The 19,237-nt window shown below is 53.6% G+C and overlaps 1 protein-coding gene across 1 annotated transcript in view; it reads right to left on the reverse strand.

Annotated features, from left to right (window-relative positions):
- Positions 1 to 2,341: 2,341 nt before the first annotated feature.
- ADCK3 (aarF domain containing kinase 3) overlaps positions 2,342 to 19,237 on the reverse strand; it is a 41,325-nt gene continuing 24,429 nt past the window's right edge. The window contains exons 5-15 of the mRNA XM_012644406.1: positions 10,238 to 10,312; positions 8,528 to 8,650; positions 6,956 to 7,041; positions 6,717 to 6,857; positions 6,219 to 6,300; positions 6,011 to 6,104; positions 5,655 to 5,796; positions 5,276 to 5,383; positions 4,982 to 5,047; positions 4,663 to 4,749; positions 2,342 to 3,451 (exon numbers count right to left, since the gene is read on the reverse strand). Of these exons, the coding sequence (XP_012499860.1) occupies positions 3,164 to 3,451; positions 4,663 to 4,749; positions 4,982 to 5,047; positions 5,276 to 5,383; positions 5,655 to 5,796; positions 6,011 to 6,104; positions 6,219 to 6,300; positions 6,717 to 6,857; positions 6,956 to 7,041; positions 8,528 to 8,650; positions 10,238 to 10,312 (1,292 nt within the window). The 3' untranslated portion in view covers positions 2,342 to 3,163. The remainder of the gene's footprint in view (positions 3,452 to 4,662; positions 4,750 to 4,981; positions 5,048 to 5,275; positions 5,384 to 5,654; positions 5,797 to 6,010; positions 6,105 to 6,218; positions 6,301 to 6,716; positions 6,858 to 6,955; positions 7,042 to 8,527; positions 8,651 to 10,237; positions 10,313 to 19,237) is intronic.

A 19,237-nucleotide genomic window follows, 5' to 3' on the forward strand; every position in this document is an offset into this window, starting at 1 on the left:
CCAGACTTTGATGTATTGCAATAAAACAGGGAGCTGTTAGAACTGAGTATTTTGTCTTTTTTCCTCCCATTTAAGAAGTTTGAGGAATGGAGAAAAGGTGCCTGGCTTTCCGCCTCTTACTCGATCTTGCTTTCTGCCATTTCGCTCCTCATCCAGGCTTCCTCCTCGCACTGCCGAAGAACATGGGGCTAGTTTTGCCACCTGTGGCTTAATCTGGGACTTGTGTAGTTTCTTCCTTAGCTCAGGTAAGAATAATGTGAAATTCTCTTGATTGAAGCTTCCAACTCCCCTCTTCTGGTCAAAACTTCCTGATTACTGCAAGACCAAGCTCTACCTACCTGAGGTTTCCTGAGTGGCCCTGACAGTGCAAACGTGGGAGCAGTTTGATTTTGTCTGCTTATTGAGGAAAATCAGTAGCCACTTAAACAAGAGTTACTGTTACTGCTTTTGTTAAGTTAGAAGGGTACATCTAAGAACACACAGGTAACGTCGGGTGGTCTTGACAAAGGAAATCCTCAACTGTGGCAGCAGTTAAGTAATTTCTGAGAACCCTCCCTGTTCCCATATAATTGACATTTTTACTGTCATGGATGCGTTGGTTTGTTAAAATGTATGCTGGGCTAGAGGCAGCAGCTGTGCAGTGGTTTAAAACAGGGCTTGGCAAACTTTTTCTGTAATGGGCCAGTTAATATTTTTGGGTTTGTGAGTGTTATAGTCTGTTGCAGCTGCTTTGCTTGTATAGTGCAGAAAGTCTTAGTCTAATATGTAAATGGATGAGTGGCTGTGTTCCAATAAAGTTGGAACCACAGTCTGCCTGCCCTTGGTTTAGACTAGGCCTAGAGTAGCCCGTAAGACCAGACTGTCTTATTCTAAAAGTCCTGGTGCCAACACGACTTCTGAGCCTCATTTTTCTCTTCTATAAAAATGCCCACTTTGAGTGTCAGAGGCGTTTATACACAAAAGTACTTAGAATAATGGCTATGGCCTGGGCTTACTGTCTTGTCATTATTATTAACCATCAGAGCCTATGGTAACAAATACTCTTTTTTCTGTGCTACTACGTGTCTAGCCCTTTAATAGGTGTTAGGGATACAAAGACAGTCCCTGGAAAATGAGACCGTGATTTGCCACGTTCTGGTGCCATATGTCTTCCCATGCTAGTAGTAGGCACAGGGAGGCATTCAATCACGTGATACTGTGGAAGTCAGAATAGGTACAAAAGAAAAAGTGTGTGTGGCCAGTTTCAGGGCTGACTTTACTCGGGGATTGGAGTCACTTACAGTCCCCACTGATCCCCACTGTCGTGTGCAACCCTCTCAGTTGCAGCTGGCTGTCACACTTAGGCACAAAACCACATTCCAGTTTCCCTTAGAAAATTCCTCTTCTCCCAGCAGTTATGGTCAGTGGTTCTTGGGGAAGCAAATACTTGCTCTGTCCTTTGTTTTGTCCCCTCCCGTCACCTTCATGCTGCTGCTCCATCTGTTCGGGTTGAGAGGAAAAGGCTGTGAGCCCTGCCCAGGGCTGGCCTGGGTTGTGCCCCTCCTCTTTGCCTGGCAGGGTGGTGGCTCCAGATCTGAGCATGGCAGGGTGTTTGCTAAAGAGCAGTCCAAACTTTCAGAGGGCTGAGAGAGCTCTAGCAGGGGATCTGACAGTGGGGCTGGGGGCACCCTGCTAGCCAAGCCAGGTGGCCTCGGGGAGACCACCCAGGTCCCTCCATCCTGTCATGTCCATTGCTCAGCAATCCCAAATCTCAGAAAGTAAAGTGAAGCCTGAAAATCTATACAAGGATCTAGTTTGGACCCCGGTGGTCTTTGCACATGCACTTTGAGGGTGCTCGTGGGGCTGCTGGAGGGGCCCCCCGAATGTCCAGAGCGCCCCCATTATCTAGGAATCACGTTAGCCCCAGGAAAAGTCACTTTTCAGGAAATGGTCATCTACAGCCTCTAGAAGGGTCCCCCTGTGATGCAGGCCCAGCATGGCCCTGCGGGCAGGTGTCACAGTCCTCCCACAGTTGCCAGCGTCACCAATGTGGAGCCTGCAGGGGACCAGGGCGGTGACACTGCTTCTTCCAGCCTCCACCCCGCCTCCCCAACCCCTCTCCTTATACAGTGAATGTGGCTGAGCCTTCCACGTTCAGGGACTGAGGACCTCACGCTGGGGACAGGTACAAGCCCTGCAAACAGGCTGTGATGCCAACCTCTGCTGTCACCATCGCGGCAGAGCACCCTTTATGGGGAAAGAACCACCACGATGCTAGAAGGTATGGGTCAGCATTCTCCAAGATTCATAAAGCACAGAAAATGGCACAAGCACCAAAGCGCTTTTCACAAGCACTTTTTTTATTGAATTTAAACTAGATAATTATAAGACTTGTACAAAAATTCAGAGCCTGTGATGACCCTTTGGTAGAACGAGCGACACCCGTGCATCTCCTCTGGCAGTGGCCCCGGCAGGGAGGAGCCTTCCAGCAGCAGACGAGGTACGTGTCTCGGTTCCCTGGCCCACTGCTGCGACCCCTCCCCTGTGAGGCAGCGATTCTCTGGGAACGTTCAGCTGTCAGGGAAGCTAAGGACCGGCCCGGGCAGGCCGGGCCCACGAGGTGCAGCGGGGCGTGCTGGCATCGTTCAGATCGGCACTGCTCCCGCTCAGACCACAGGCTGGAGAGCAAGAGGGCAGGAAACGAATCTCATTCTAGAAACACGGACACACAAACCTCGCACTACAGTTAACAAAATCCAAAAATCTTTGTTTTGTTTTGGTGGCAGATTCGAAGGAGTAAGTACTCTCTGCTTTTCGTATTAGGAAAAAGAAGACAACAAAATTGTCCTTTTATCTAGAATTATTTCAGGGGATGAATAAACAACAGGCAGATTCTGACAGCAGTGGAGTTTCATTTTCATTCTCGCACTTCTCATCCTACAACCATTTATTTAGCAGTGAAAACCGTGTGAAGCACTAGCTATGAGGCTCTCAGCAGCCTCTCCCCAAATCCCCACCAGAACCAGCCACCTTTTCGTACTGGGCACTGGGGCTTAAACGAAGCATCGACGCCATCTCTGCAGTGGTTTGCGCCCGCGTGAAGGACGGAGAGTCCGCGGAGCCGGCCTGGGCGCGACCCGCAGGCTGGGCGCCCCGGTCCACCTGCGGCCCCGGTGTCCGGCAGCTACTGCTGCTTGGCCTGCCTCTCGCGGTACTTGCTGTAGGCCTCCTCGAACATGGCTTTACAGGAGAAGCGGGCCTTCAGCTTGGAGCAGATGAGGAAGGAGCCCCCCATCTTCCGGTGCAGGGAGTAGGTCTCCTCGGGTGGGGGGACGAGGCGGTGCTTCAGCATGATGGGAATCAGGTTGTGGATCTTCTCGGTGGTGCTCTGGGTGCCAAAGTCAAAGGGCTCGTCTGAGGCAAAGGCCTCCCCGAGGATGAGGATGGCATCCAGGTGGGCGTCTTCCATGACCTGGGGGGAAGACAGGAAGGGTAAATGGCAACAAGATTCAAGAGCCCTCCACGTGGCCATGGGCTTCCTCCCACGGTGCCCCAAGTCCCGAGCGCTCACTGAACGCCCTGCTCAGAAGTTGAGAGCAGTGTCAGGCAGGTGAGGGTTTTGTTTTTAACCAGATTAAAAAATGGTAACAGTGGCATAAACTTAAACCCACAGGAGCCAGGAAAACAACATTAATGTGTGAGCTGGGCTGATGCAAGACCAAAGGGAGTGGTGGGGCCTGGGGCAGAAGGCAGAACATGAGCCCCGCGCAATGGCGCCCAGTTGCAAAGTGTTTACAAAACCTCTTTGGGCCAAAAAGAGCAGAGTTCATGGGCCTGAGTTGGTGGCATCCACCTGCCATGCACGACCTGCAAGCCTGCCAGAGCGCGCCCAGGACAGAGCTCGGTGCTGGGTGTCTGCTGCGCGGAACTGGCAGCTAACGGAGGAACCTGAGAAGTAACTGAGTCAGCAGAGCGTGGGAGGCGCAGGCCTGCCGCGGCTGCTTGGAACGGTGGGGCAGGGCCAGGAACCCAGCCAGCTCACAGTGACGCGGCCGTGAGGAGATTGAGGGCTTCTGGGGTAAGTATAACCCACTCCCTTCTACAGCCGAGCTGGGGCAGCTCAAAGACACTAATTTGCCTAAAATGGCACTCTGACTCGGTGGTGAACACAAGACGTGACCTGGATCTCAACCCCTTCCCCACTGTCAAGAAGAGGTAAGTGCTGCTTTCTGAGTGCCTTCTGGATGACAGGGACACAGAGCGTCCGTCCCCCTTTATTTAAAGCACTGAGACTTCGCCCATCTCCTCACCCTCCCCAGGGAGGCCTCACAAGGGTGTCCAAGGCGTCCCCTCCCCTCCCGCTGCCGTCCTCCAGCTCGCACTAACACGGCTCTAGGAGGGCAACAGCGGGACGCAGAGACAGGAGCCTCACAAGTCCCCCAAGCACCCGGCTCAACTGCCACTTGGAAGATGTCACAGAGTACAGAGGCATCGGGCCCTTGGACTGTGAGGCCCCAGCACTGGGGAGACGCCCAGGAGTGGCTGTCCCTTGCGCTTTCATCCGTTACGTACGGAGGTTCCACTTCAGGTTTCAAAGGGAAAAGTGGTCCATGCCTGCCCTCCCCGCCGACGCGCACCCTGGCCCCGCAGGGCCTTGTGCAGCCCCCAGGAGACGCTGCTCACCTTGACCTCATAGCCAGTGAGGAACTTCATCTCTATGGACTTCGTCCGCACGGCCTCCCTGTCCCTGTCAGCAGCAGCCCTGATGATCTGGGCAGAAGCACAGGAGGGACCCGTGGGGCAGGACAGACAGAAAAAGGAGACATCCCAGGAGACAAGTGCCAAACCCACCTTCGTCCTTCCTCTCCCTTTGCAAGACCCTGGCCTGTGAGCCTGCACACTGTCACCAGACCTGGAGCCCGGTTCTGCTCCGAGTCCCCAGCATCTTGTCCCAGCCTCAGAAAAACCTGAGCCAAGGCCAGGGCCACTGTCCTGACCTTACCTGAATGTAGAGGTCAGTGAAGGATCTGTCATATTCACGTGTTGCCCCGAAGTCCAAAAGAGCCACCTGGGGTGGAGACACCAGGGGAAGGTTCCTAGTCCAGGCCAGGGGTGTGGGGCGGGGAAGGGTGGATACGGCAGGGGGTGGGTCTCTTCAGGGCCGAGCTAAGACCCCGAGATGCCACAACCCTTTACTCTGCTGACTTTCCCGGGACGAGGGCAGGCCAGGGGCTCACGCGCCCCCTACAGAGAAGCTCTCGGGCCCAGCTGAAGGTGCCCCTTCCCAGGGGCTCACCTTGTGCTGCTGGGGGTCATAAAAGAAGTTGGACCAGTTGGGGTCTGTCTGCATGAAGTGGAACTCGAACAGCTCCCTCAGGCACAGAACCAGGATGTTGTAGCAGATCTAGGGACAGGGCAGGGGTCCTGCATCAGGCAGCGCCAGGTGACCCGGTGCCTGGGAGTCAGAGAAATCCCCGACTCCTGTAGCATCCCACCCTCTGTACAAGTGACTGTTAGATGGCCAGTGTCGCCTGGGTGGAAGAAGGTAGCAGCTTCCCTCCTGTCCCCTTAAGTCCCACTGGTGCTCCTTCACACCCCACCCTGCCACAGGGAGCACCTCAGGGCGTGCACAGCAGGGACACCCAGCCCCCATGCTGCCCCGCCCACACAGACACCTCATTCCGAATCTCCTGACTCAGCCCTTCTGCCTGGTCCAGGGGGAAACCAGACACCAGCTCTGTGGTCAGCACGTGGGGGCTGCACAGCTCGTCCACAATCTCGGGCACGTAGAAGAAGGGGTGGTCCTTCAGCAGCTCCCTGCGTGGGGGTGGGTGGTCACACACAGACCCTCCCCGCCCTCCCCACTGGGGATGGCCACCAGGCAGAGGGCCCTGCTTTGCGCTGGGCCCAGGCTGTGACCCCAGCCATCTGCCCCTCAGAGCTGGAGGAGTCTTCACCCACGACAGTGCCTAAAGCGGCCCTCTGCCTCCCTGGCGGGAATCTCAGGCAAGGGGCTGGCGAGGAGCTGCACCTGAACTTCTTGGCACAAGCGGCCTCCCGCTGGTAGTCACACTCGAGGGCCAGCTCCCGCTTCAGCACGTCGATCAGGTGCTCGGGGAACAGGCCTGGCCGGGAGAAGGACACCAGGTAGGCGGGGGCTCTTGGGGGAGGCGGTCCCCAGTCCCCATCTGAGCACCTGCCACCCACTCTCGCCCTTGACCAACAGCCCAGCCTCAGACCTTCCGGAAGCATGTTGCTCATGTTCAGCACCGCCATGAGGTTGTTGACATCACTGTTGATGCTCTGGGCCACGCCAGGGTACTGCAGGAAGCAGGGGGTGTTATCCCAGGCAGAGGGGGTCCCACTGCCTGTTGGTGTCCCCGCTATGTCCCAGCCCCACCCGCCTTGGAGAAGCAGAGCCGGGAGCCGGCGATGCTGCCGTGACTCCCGGCCCTTCACGACCTTGCTCTCCATCTACCCCCACCCCATCTCCAGGAACAGCCACCAGCGCAGGCCCCCAAAGGCAGATGATCGCTTGTCTCCTGTCCCCAGCGCCCCCAAGCTGAGCTTGCTGGGAGGCTGCTCCACCCCCCAGTCACTCATTCAGCAAACACTTGAGCTTCCAGTGCCCACCAGGCGCTAGGGACAGACAGACACTGGAGACACGGGCCCCGCCTGGGAGAAGAGGAGCCCTGGGGGATGTGGGGACAAGTGCATGCACACACCAGGGCACCTACCTGGATCTTCATGGCCACCTCGCGGCCACCCTTCAGGCGGGCCAGGTGCACCTGCCCGATGGAAGCCGCGGCGAAGGGTCGCTCCTCAAAGTACTCCAGCTTGTCTTTCCAGTTGGGCCCCAGGTCGTTGTTGAGAGTTTTCTGGAGGGAAAGGCCAAGGAGGGGTCGTGACCATGGCCTCGCCTCCTGGGACACCCCGAGCAGCAGCCACACCCCAGATGCCCCAGCGCCTGCCTCACCGTCATCTGCTTGAGTGGCATGAAGTCAGCGCTCTGCCGCACGCGCTCGAAGATCTTGGCCAGGTGGGGGTTGATGAAAGCGTCGTCTGGAAGGCAGGAGAGACGTCAGGGCTGAGGGCCAACCGCTGACGATGGCACAGGGGCCCGGAGCGGAGCGACCACCCGGCCACGCCTGGCACAGCGCAGCCTCGCCTCTCGCCATGCTGGAACCAAGGTTCAGACACGACACGCAACAGGCCCAGCCTCAATTCCTTTTCCTGCCTTGGGAGCCTCTTTCCCACCTGGCATGTGGGCTCCTGCGGCTGCGGACAAGGCGCCTCAGCAGGGACCCCAAGCCACAATGACCTAGGGCGGGCGCACTCTTGGGGCCCGGCGGCCAACAGCTAAATCCAGAGACAGATGCCCCCCAGCCCCTCAGCCACCCCATCAGGGGCCCCAACGTCGGGAGCCCCAGGACCGGGCGTCACACAGCGCATGAGTGCTCAGCCACAGGGCACAGCTGGGGACCCTGAATTCACCCCTGCAACCTGAGAAAGTGCGCTTTTTGGACGATACACGTGTAGTTCTTTATGGTTATGAAAGAAACAAGTCTAGAAAATAAAGTACAGTAAAACGTTAAAATTACCCATTATCTGACCACCTCCGGAGAACTCTTTTTTTCATACCTGATGTCACATGTATGGAGGCTATTCTAGCTTTTCTCGGGCAGCGTTCTCTCGTGAACACTTCCCTGTGTGCTTAAACAGCCTTCCGAAACGTTCTGGAATGGCACTGTCACCAGCAGCGTAATGCCACGGGCAAGGCCCCCGCGTCTGCTGCTTGCCTCGGTTTCCATCACTCTGCTGTCGCGGGGAGTCCCATGATGAAGCTCCTGGCACAGCCCTGACCCCACCTCTGAGTCTTTCCTCAAGGTAGTTACGAGCTGTGGGATTCCCGGAGTTTCGGGACTTGAGCACCAAAGGATTCCGGATCCGGGCGGCACCCCACACCCTCGCCACGGCCACCCCGGTGCTGACGACTCCTGGCTTAGTGCTGGCCAGTTCGTGGGCCCACCTGACTGCTGTGAGCATGGACTTGCCTCCCCCGCCCCCGTTCAGCACCAGCCTCGTGGCCACTCCCGCGTGCTGGGTTCCACTGGAGGCCTGAGGCTCCCCCAGGGCCAGCTCTGCTCTTGGGGCCACGCTGAGCCAGCCCCTTCTCGGCCGCTGCCGCCTCCCCCAGCCCCCCTCCCGTGATCACACCCCCACATCCCCAGCGCCACGCCGTGCACGCCTGTGAGCCCCCCACTGGCTCCCGGGGCCCACACAGCCGGACCCTCGCCAACTGTGAGATGCCAGCACGACCTCGGGGCACATCAAACACCCGGAAAGCAAGAAAAACAACTGTGGGCTCCCACATGTGACACTTTTTTTAAACATCCCCACACAGTCCAGCCTCCCAGGATAAGTTCAAACCAGAGGGGCCAGAAAATACCCTCCAGCGCACCCACATCTGGCCCCCGAGCTCCCCCTGAGCCAAAGCGCTGTGCCCTGCCCCACCTGGCGGCCGGTGTCACCCCCGCCAGCCACTCACCCTGGATGCTCAGCATCTGGCCCAGCTTGAGTGCCGCCCCGCGCACCTTGCAGAGCGTGCGCACGATGCGCTCGGCGTTCGCCTCCGACAGGAAGGGGCTGGAATCCAACACGGACTTCTTCCCTGTGAGCGGGAGGGGTCACCACGGCCCTCACGGGGGGCTCGGAGTTTGACAGGAAAAATTCCGGCACGTGCGCACATCTCCACGTTCCATACCCACCTCCCCCAGCCCAATCCGGGCCTTCTTGGCAGCCCCTCCACAAAGCTGGCCGACCCAGCAGGCATGTCCCCTGCCCCGGGCACGGGCGGCTGTGAGAATGACCTGAGGGAGCCAGGATGGGCCCAGGGCACAGTGGCAACCCCCAAGTCAAGAGGTTCTCCTGGGGCGGAGAGCAGCAGTGTGGTCAGTGTCCCAGGCCAAGGGGGTCCAGGGCCTGGTCAGAAAGCTGGAGCACAGCTTGGGGGCTGCCCAGGGCCACCCCCACACTGGCCTAAGCCCCAGGTCCTACTCTCAGGGCTAATGGTGCCTGAGACCCTGAGCCCCCAGCCTGAGGTCACTACTGTCTCTGACAAAGGACACCAACTGGAACCTTGGAGCCAGCCTGGCCCTCTTCCCTGCTTAGGCAAGGCAGGACGGAAAGCAGCCAGCTTGGCAGGGGAGGGCGTGGGGGCGCAGGATTGTTGTTCCTGGGGAAGGCTGGCTTCTCCTTCCAGAGAAGCCCAGGCTTCATTTCCCAAAGGCTTTCAGCACCAACGCTAAAAATACCCTCGCTAAACCCTCTGTCCTCTGGCCTCCTCCAAGGATATACGTGGTGCCCTGTGTCTCCTGTACCCGAGGGCCTGTGGGGATGGGCTTGTGGGTGAAGGGGAGGCCGTCCTGGCAGCCAGGGCTGGGGGGCTGCAGTGCGGCAGGACAGGTGTCACGGGGGGTGGAGGTGCGAGACACCAGAATGAGCTGACATCCCCTGAATGGGCCAGCGGCAGGGGAACCCAGTCCAGAACTGCAAACATGTCTCAAGAAATCCACCAAGCGGACGGCTCTACCAGCTGCTCTCAACAGCCCCAGGCCCTGCTACAGGGAAGCCCACGGGTAGACTTCACACCACCCTGGCCCACCCGCACCTGGGGAGTCAGCTCCTCTCGGGCAGACAGCACCGCCGGCTCTGCAGAACGCCACGGTGCAGAGCCTTCCCACAGAGGGCCCGGGCACAGTGGCCACCCAAACTAGGTGCGGCGACTATTCTCACGGGACCGCAGGCCTGGGCCTGGACTGCAGAGCACAGAGAGGCTGTGGTCTTTGCCTCAGAGGCACTGAGTCGGTGAGAAGGACCTAGTGGGGTCTGTCCCAAAAGCATACCCCCCCACCCCGCCACCCACCCCCCTCGCCCGTCTGGGGTGCCTGACCCAGCCAGACCAGGGCCCCAGCAGCCCCTGGAGAGCAGGGCAGGAAGTGAGTGCAGGAGCGAAGGCGGGGTGTGGGCGTGCAGGTGGTGTGTGGACAGCCACAAGGAGCCAGGAAGGGGCCGGGCCGGGTGACCACTGGGGCTGGGGGGGAGTGGCCTTCCGGCCACAAAGCAGGCAAATCTGTCCAAACAGCCTCCCACCCCAGGGCGCCGCCGACATGGAATGCCACGTTGAGTGCGGGCTGGGGCTGAAGGGCTGGCGCCTCCCAGGGCCCACACTGCCCCCCCACTCAAGGCCCCAGCTCACCTGTGGGGTCCTCAGGGCGGAGGCTCTTCTTGGCAACCTCAGCCAGGGCCCCAAAGCCCAGGCCCACGGCCAGCCCTGCAGGGAAGAGGTGCGGGCTCAGCGCTCACGGGGCTGGGGCAGCACCACGCAGACGCGGCTCGCACCAGGCACCCTCGCGGACTCACCAGCGTGTTGAAAAGGGGTGAAAGGTGGCAGATACTCACCTGTTGTCTTAAGCTGACATTTGCTGTGGAAAAGCTTCACGCATCCCCCGCCCCACGTTTGACAATCTACAGGCTCCAGGCACAGACGCGCCCGAGCAGCGTAAGCCGGGAAGCTCCTCAGGAGGCCCCAGCACACACAGGCAGAGGGACCAGCGGTGGTCCGGGGCCGAGGACATCCTAACAACACAGGGCACCCCCTGGAATGCCACCGGCCGCTTCAGATCTGCATGAAGCGCCTCCAATGATCCAGAGCTTCGACTCGCCGTAGCAGGAACGGCATCACCACAGGTACGGTGGTGGCAGTCGAACATTTTGCGAAAGACGGGGTGTCTCCAACCCAAGCCCTGGGGACTCACAGGGCTCAGGAGTGGGAGGCCCCTCGCCCACCTGCCCTCCAGGCTCGCAGACAATGACAGTGGTCTGAGGGCCCCAGGGTACCAGGCCCCTCCGTCCCCACCTTTTGAAATTTTCTAAAGCCAAGTTCGTTAGCACCTCACTTGTCCAAAAATCAATCACTGGGTGATCCCAGCTGTTCAGTAGAAGCCCCCACGCCCCCCACAGGAGCCTGGCAGGTGCTGCTAAGGCCACGCCTCACTCAGGACCGACGTCCTCTCACTTTAAACCCAGTTCCGCTTCCCGGGCCAGGCACGTGCGAGCAGAGCGGAGGACGCACGGTGAGCTGGCGGACCGCACCGGCAGCGGGAGCCTGGAGCCGCCCCTGGACGGCACCACCCCCAGCCTGCACCCCACCGCGCACCCTGTTCACAGGGCAAGGAAACCAGCACGTACTTCTATACTGCCAAGTTTCCTACAATGATTATGCATTACTTTTATGAAAAATATTGAACTTATTGAAAAATTTATTTAATGAGAAAAATGTTTTAAATCAAAAGATAACTCCATTTCAAGAAAAAGTTTTCGCAACACATTTTACCCGCCACTAGGCAACAGTGCAACCTCCACGCCACCAGCTGTAATAGCCGTTCCTGCTTCACAGGCTGTTGTGAGGACTGAACGATTTAGTAAGGGTAAGGTGCTTACCCGGGGCCGGACGCACGGTAATGCTATAAAAGAGCTATTAGTTATGGTCACTCCTACTCAAAATGGTTAGACTAGTGCTGAGCAAAAGAAACACAACGTGAGCCACATATATAATTTTAAATTTTCTAGTGGCCATACTGAAAAAGGCAAGAAGAACATGTAAAATGAATTTTAATAATATAGTTTACTTAACCCAACATATCCAAAATATTATCATTTCAACAAGTAATCGATATAAAAACTACTAGAGAGATGCTACACCTGCGCGTCCGTGCGCCTGGTCTCTGAAGCCCAGCGTGCATCTTACACGCACGGCGTCTCACCGCGAACAGCCACTGTTCAAACACTCAGCGTGGCCAGCGGCTGCTGCACAGCACACCGCGGGCAGAACAAGCCACGCTCTGGCCATCCCGGAAGCTGCCGTGGTTATTTGAAATGGCCTTTAGGTGTGACAGCACACCTCATCAAGGACATGGTGGCATACTGGGATGGAGGTGCCAGGGTGTGGGTGCCTGGCGGGGACACCAGCTGTGTTTTCTCTCTGCACTCTCCGCAGAGCCCACTGGCACAGAGCTGGCAGCCAGAGCCCCTGATTAAACATTAACCCTGCCCCCCAGCCCCACCCTGCCAGCACACTATCAGACTTGGCAAAATAAACGACAACAGCAACATTAACCTTCACACTGTAGCGACCTTCACCAGTGCCTCAGCATCTGGATTCTCTCTTCCTGGAGCGGGTCCAAACACAAGCCTACGAGAGAGGCAGACAGCCCACGGGTTCTCCAGCCCAGCAGCTACAAGATGATGCCAAGGTGGGCGTCGTGGGGCCAGCTGGGCCATGCTGAGCCCCTCCTTCTACCTCCTCCTGCAGGCAGAGGTGTGTCCCCCACGCCCCAGCTGGACCCCTTCAAATGCTCCATCACATTATTTTCTGCCCATTTCTCAGCTCCCAGGCAGAGCCAAAGCTCGCCAAAGGACAGGACCCACTATTAAACAAATCGCCCCAGGAACATTCCACAGGGGAGGCCTCAGGCTCCTTCTGTGGCCCTACACGTCCCTCAGGACCAGCCTGGCACCAGGCCAAGGCACTGCCGACACACGGACAGGCAGGCAGTCATCAATATAAGAACCTGGGGAGAAAACAAGCCGGGCCGCTGGCAACCGTGACCTTGGCCTCTAAAGCTCCTGCTCAGTGAAGCCAGAATAACCTGGCCGCCACCCTGCCCACGAGGCCCTGGCTTGACCCAATTCTCAGGAGCCCCAGGCTGGGCTCTTCCCTCACTCAGACCCAGGTGGTACCTGGAGGCGACTCCGGGAAGACAGATGCCACAGGCTGGGACTCCCCAGGTCCTCGTGAGGACCCCACTCTCACCCCGAGCCCGTCAGGACAGGGCGCGCCTGTCCCTGTTCTGATCCACCTCCTGAGAGGCCTCCCAGCCTGGCCCGAGTGGCCAGCAAGGAAGACCTGCGGGGAAACCAGCCACAGAGCCCGCTCTGGGCTTTAAAGCCACTGTCAGCAGCCTGGCTTCCCTCCTGGCCTGTTCCAAGAAAGTTCCAGACATTTCTCTCACAAAGGGAGGTTTTGCAGTCAGGGCTGAGGGGAAGCAGCAGGGAGCAGGGCTCTGCCCTGGGCAGGAGCACACGGGGCCAGCGGCCCGGGTTGCAGGCCTGCTCCGTGTGACGTCTGGAGGTCGCCAGAGCCAAACAAGGCCTCCTCTCGAGCAGTCACCTGGCTTTCTGTCCAGACAGACACCAGAGGCTAAAAGAAGCAAAAAATAAAACACCAGCAAACAGGGCCCTTCCTCAGTAGGCTGGGGGCAAAGCACTTCTGAGCAGCGACTCGGTAACGTCCCTGTGGCTGCGGCGTCGCCCGCCAGGGGCTGCTGGCGCGTGCGCAGAGCAAGGCTGGTGTCTGCAGCAGCGAGGGGCAAAGCTGCATCTGAGGATAAACAGCCACGTGCCAGCGCGCTGTTCCATGCCTCACTTCATCGACCACACTCCCCATCTCTCCGACCCAGGGAGACGAGAAGGCCCATGTGCAAAGGCAGCGGGACGGGACCCCTTCCCTTGCTTCTAGGTGTTCTGGAACCTCAGCCATCCGTCTCCTTCTGTCTCCACCTGGCGTCCTCCAGCCGCCCAGCACCAGAGGAGAAACAGGAAAGGGGGAGGGGAGTTCCCTGTGGCTTGTTCTCGAAAGTTCTCAGGAGCTGACCCTCAATTTCCCGAACTGGACTAGTGCGGGAGGGAGAGACCTAACACGGCCCCTCGGAGGACCACTCTGTGTCACCTGGTCAGGCTGGGACTTCCAAGTGCCCGACCCAGGCCTGGGCTCCTGTCCCAGGTCACCAGGAAGCACACGGCCCTGGGCGACCGGCCGACTTCCTGGCTCAGCCTCCTCATCTGTATCTGAAGAGAATAATAACCGCCCTTGTCTCCAGCACAGAGCTTCTGAGGAGTGAAATAGGCAGAAAAGCCCCTGATTTTCAAAAATATTCCTGAGAAAGCAGATAGACTGCACTCCCACACCCATGCGGAGGGTGCAGAACTTTTCTCCCGTCTAGAGTGCATCTATCTTACCGCAAAGTGCACCCAGAAGAGCGCTGGCACCACAGGAAGCGTGGCACGAGCCCCCAGTACATCAGGCTGCTGTCACTGCATGCCGCTCCTTTGGGGCGGCCAGAGCAAAGCTGGCCTTGTACACAGCGCCGTCAACAAGGGTACCATGCCAGCAGGTCAGAGCGTACAGACCTGCCACAGGGGGTGTGGACACTCCCACCTCTACCAGCCCTGAGGTCCCAGTCAAGGGGTCCAACAACCCTACCACTGTGGGATGGCTCTGCAAGGCCTGCTAAGCCACCGCAAGGTCTCAACCAGTGTCCGGAAACCAGGGGAAGGTAGCGAGTCTTTCACAAAACTAAGTTATTCAATTTATTATCCTTTATCCTGGAACATGTTGTTTGCATTGTTAAAATGTCCTTTAAGAATGACAAATAAAATGATGGTAGTGTTGTTTCTCTGTTTTTGAGACAGAGTCTCGCTATGTCTCCCCAGCTAGAGTGCAGTGGCATTATCATAGCTCACCGCAACCTCCAGCTCCTAGGCTCAAGTGATCCTCCTGCCTCAGCCTCCTGAGTAACTGGGACTACAGGTGTGCACCAATACACCCAGCTAATTTTTCTATTTTTATTAGACATGGGGTTTTACTCTTGCTCAGGCTGGTCTCGAACTCTTGACCTCAAGTGATCCTGTCACCTTGGCCTCCCAGAGCGCTAGGATTACAGGCGTGAGCCACTGCACCTGGCCAATGTTTTCTTTTAAATGTTCTCACTTAGCAAAATTAAGAATACCCATCCAAGCCCATTCACCCAATGCTTGTTGGTTTTTAATTTTACCACAGAGATGGAAACACAAAAGTTCAGGGAGAAGGGACACAACGAACCCAGAGCTTTGTGCTGATACGTTAACAGTACCCCCAGGTATATCAGAATTTTGGGGAAATTAAGCAACAATAGCTATCAGCTCTGTGTTTCAACCTAAGGAATGTCTGTTTTCTAACATTAAGAGAGAACATTCTTATGTTACCACCTTACCCTCTTAGGAAACCCAATGGAATCTCAAACTATTTTTAAAAGCAAAGTACGTTTCTAAGAATGAGGAACCCTTAGCTTTATACCTTTTAAAAATAATGCAATTCCCAGGGTTCCATTCCCTCTACTCTTCATTCCTGGTCCACAGACATGCTTTTACTCATACCAATACCTCTTTCCTTTTATAATCAAATTTCAAAATCCTTTCTACACAGAATCTAATGGCATTATCCACTTCCTATTTCTTCACTTTTTGTTTGCTTTCTGTTTTCCTCTGTCCCTTAGTTATTCTTCTCTTCCCTTCTGTCTTAACGATGTGGATTTAAGTTCCCGTGTGAAGGTCCCAGGAACCACTACCGTGCTTATGCACAAAGCAGTGTGCAGCTCCTTTTGGTAAGTCTTCCCTGGCGCCTACTTTATCCAGCAAAGTCTCATTCCTGTAATTGTCTAGTTCTCATTTTATAGGTGCAAAGGAAATGATAAGACATCTCCTCTGAACCTATAAAGACTGAAGCATAAATGGAAAAGGGATGGAAAATACAGAAAAGAGTAGAGGAGACACAGGGGACAGAGGAAAAAGATCTAACACACGTGTAACTGGAATCCCAGAAAGAGAGGCGAGAGAGAATGGGACGGAAGCAATATCTGAAGAAATGATGAGAATTTTACAAAACCAATAAAAAATATCAAGCCACAGATTCAAAAAGCTCTGTAAACCCCAAGCAGAATAAACACAAAGCCAATCACACCCAAGCATGTCATGATCAAACTGTTAGAAATTGAAAACAAAATCTTAAAGGCAGCCAGAGGAAAGAAATATACCATTAGCTTCAAGGGAGCAGCAATAAAACGGACAGTTAAGTTTTCAACAAAAACAATGGAAGTAGGAAAATAATAATATAGTTAAAGTGTTCAAAGGAAACAATTTTCAACATGGAATACTATACCCGCAAAAATACCTTCTAAAACAAAAGTGTAATAAATAACAAAGACATTTTCACACAAATAAAAACTAAAAGAATGATTAGCAGACTGCGTTGTAAGAGAGAAGAGAGTTCTTCAGAGAAAAGGGAAATTATACCAAATATATTAATAATTATGGAAATGCAGGAAGAAACAAACATCAAAAGGACAAATCTAAATTTATATGGGCTTTACAAAGAAATACCATCTTGTGGGGTTTAATATATCTTAATAATTTAATATATAAAACATGCATAAATAAAATGCATAGCCACACTGACACAAAAAACACGAGAGGAATACACAGATTAAAAATGTCTAGGGCACTAGCATTACTGGGGAAGTAGTAAAAATAATCACTTATATTACATTGTTGTAAGTCAAGATGCATGCTGTAATCTCAAGAGTAACCACTAAAAGAACAACAGAGACATGTAAAACACAAGAGCTAAAAAGGAAAAAACATGTATAATCATGTGCCACATAACAACATCTCAGTGATGGACCACATGTATAGTGGTCCTATAAGATTATAATATTGTATTTTTTACTGTACCTTTTCTAAGTTTAGACACATGAATACTTACAATTGTAATTGTAACATGCTGTACAGGTTTGTAGCCCAGCAGCAACCACTATACCACATAACCTAGGTGTGTAGTAGGCTACACCATCTAAGTTTGTGTAAGTAGTACACCGTATGATGTTCACACAACAAAATTACCTAATGACGTTTCTCAGAACTTATCTCTGTCATTAAGTGACACATAATTGTAATTTTAAAAGTCTTTGATTAACTCAAAAGCAGGAAAGAAAAGAAAAAAACAAAACAGATGAATCAAATAATAAGCAAAAACTAAGACAAAACTCCAATACAATCAGCAATTGCATTAAATGTAAATGGACTAAATATTCCCATTGTAAGACTAAAAATCATCAGTCTATATTTAAAACACAGAAAACAACTATATACGCTGCTCACACAAAAAAAATACCTTAAATATAAGGACATAAAAAAGTTGAAAATATAGGGAAGAAAAGGAAATAGCAAACATTAACCAAAACTGCAATGTAGCTATAATAATATCAGACAATGTAGGCTTTCATAAAAAGGGGCATAACACAATAATACAGGGATCAATCCTCAAGAGGATATAAGAATTCTAAATATGTAGGCAGCCAATAACAGCTTCAAAACATATGAAGCACAAATCAGCAGACTCAACGTAGGTAAATCAATAATCACAGCATAAGACTTTTAAGGCCTCTCGATAGCCGATAGAATAAGCAAACCAAAAAAATCATTAAAACATCTGATCAATATAAGCAGCAAACCAGAAGAGATCGATAGATCGCTGCACCCAACAATGTCAGAATTCTTTTCAGGTACACATGGAACATTTACCAAAATATTCCCATTTGGAGTCAATGACAATACTCCAATTTTACAAAAGGGAAAAACCCAAGTAGGGCTCAAGGTCACATAGGAAGCAGGGCTGAAATTTTAACCCAGACGTTATGATGACCTAAAGCTCCATTCTGACCCCAAATCCGATATATGGCCCTATCTTCTACAACATTCTTTAACAAAATCTAATACCCATAGATCACCCTGCCCATAGCATCATAACCGTAAGTTCCTGTAGCCAAATAGGATTTGGGACTCCTGCCTCCATCTTGGCATTAAAATGAGCCACTGAGACTAGAAAGCCTGTGACTTCCCCTCCATGCAGCTGGATACCTACCACTGACCTCCCCAAACACCTATCTGGTTCCCTGCAGATCCTACCTTCCCGGGATCTAGAGCCATCCCTTTCCTTCATAACCCAAGTGTAAAAACTTCCTAAAGTCTGCCAGTCTACAGCGCAAAAACATCTCAGCTCCATGAGGGGAAGAGAGGCTAGAAGTGTCTCCCAGGAGAACAAAGCAGAGCAGTGATACTTCAAACGGAACAGTGGCCCGCCAGTAAGGTACATATTTCACGCTGCAATGAAAAATATACTTAAATATTATGTTTATGTCTCTGAAACTAAAATATTTTTGCAACGTGTGTAGTTTTTTCTAAGGATCCATGATATCCATTCTGATCTTTTATATTGAACTCTATTCTGTTTAACTTGTTTTTTGCTGATAACTTGCTGATACCAACCTACTAACTTGACTTCACACTCACTAAAGGGTCATAACCTACAGCTTGAGAACCTCTGGGGGGGACAGAAGAACCAGAGTTCACCACCGGGGCCGGAACAGCATGTTCTTTCCTGAACTGGCTCCGCCGTGCATCCATCCTGCCACCTCCAACCCCAAAGCATGACCACACGCAGAAGGCAGCTTCAGCCATCAGCAAACACCCAAGCACTTACCAAGACTAGAGTGTCGCCTCCTCCCAACCCAGGTTCCTTCTTGTGCCCACACCCCACACCTCTGAGGACAGCCCTTCCACCCTGGTTTCACTGAAGCTGCCTTTTTTCCTACACATCCTCCTATACAACCCCTCTTCAGTCTCTGTCTGCCTTAAGCCACCACCCGAAAGGGCCCGACTCCACCAGGACTTTATGGTGTTCCATCAAACTCTAATTCACCATCAACATTTTCATTCTGACCACTTTTCCCAAACAGCCCCCATTACCTCCACTGCCTCTCCCCGCAAAGACTCCCAGGAGAAGATGACACCCAGCCTAAAATACACCAGAGCAGCCTGCCAGGGACAGGACTCTTCAGAGTCTGGAGTAAAGGGAAGGAGAGAATTACAGGAAAAAGCTACAGATGTTAAAAAAAAAAAAAAAAAAATAGGGTAGTTCCTGCCCTCAAACTCATGGAGGAGAGAAGGGAACCTCCATTCAATATTTTAATAAGAAATAAATGTTTCCCAACTACTAGGCAGTGTGCAAAGCAGGTAACATGCCAAGCCTTCTGAGGGACGAGGACCATCAGAAGCCAGTGACGGCAGCGATTCTCAAACTTGTCCTGATGGTAGAATCCCAGCAGTTATGACACTCTGTGATGAACTGCTTGAAATGCTAATGCATGAAAGGGAAATAAAGCAATAACCTTGTGCTATAACTCAGAGGACACTTTATACTAAATGGTTGAACAACTCAGTTCTGTTGGCAGCAGATGCCAAATTTTAAGGTAACAATTATGGAAGAAAAATTTGCAGTTGAGAAAATTCTATCCGATTAACCTAGTCTGCTCCGCACCTTGGA

The sequence above is a fragment of the Propithecus coquereli genome, unplaced genomic scaffold, assembly GCF_000956105.1.
Source record: "Propithecus coquereli isolate 6110/MARCELLA unplaced genomic scaffold, Pcoq_1.0 Scaffold210, whole genome shotgun sequence".
NCBI classification, from domain to species: Eukaryota; Metazoa; Chordata; class Mammalia; order Primates; family Indriidae; genus Propithecus; species Propithecus coquereli.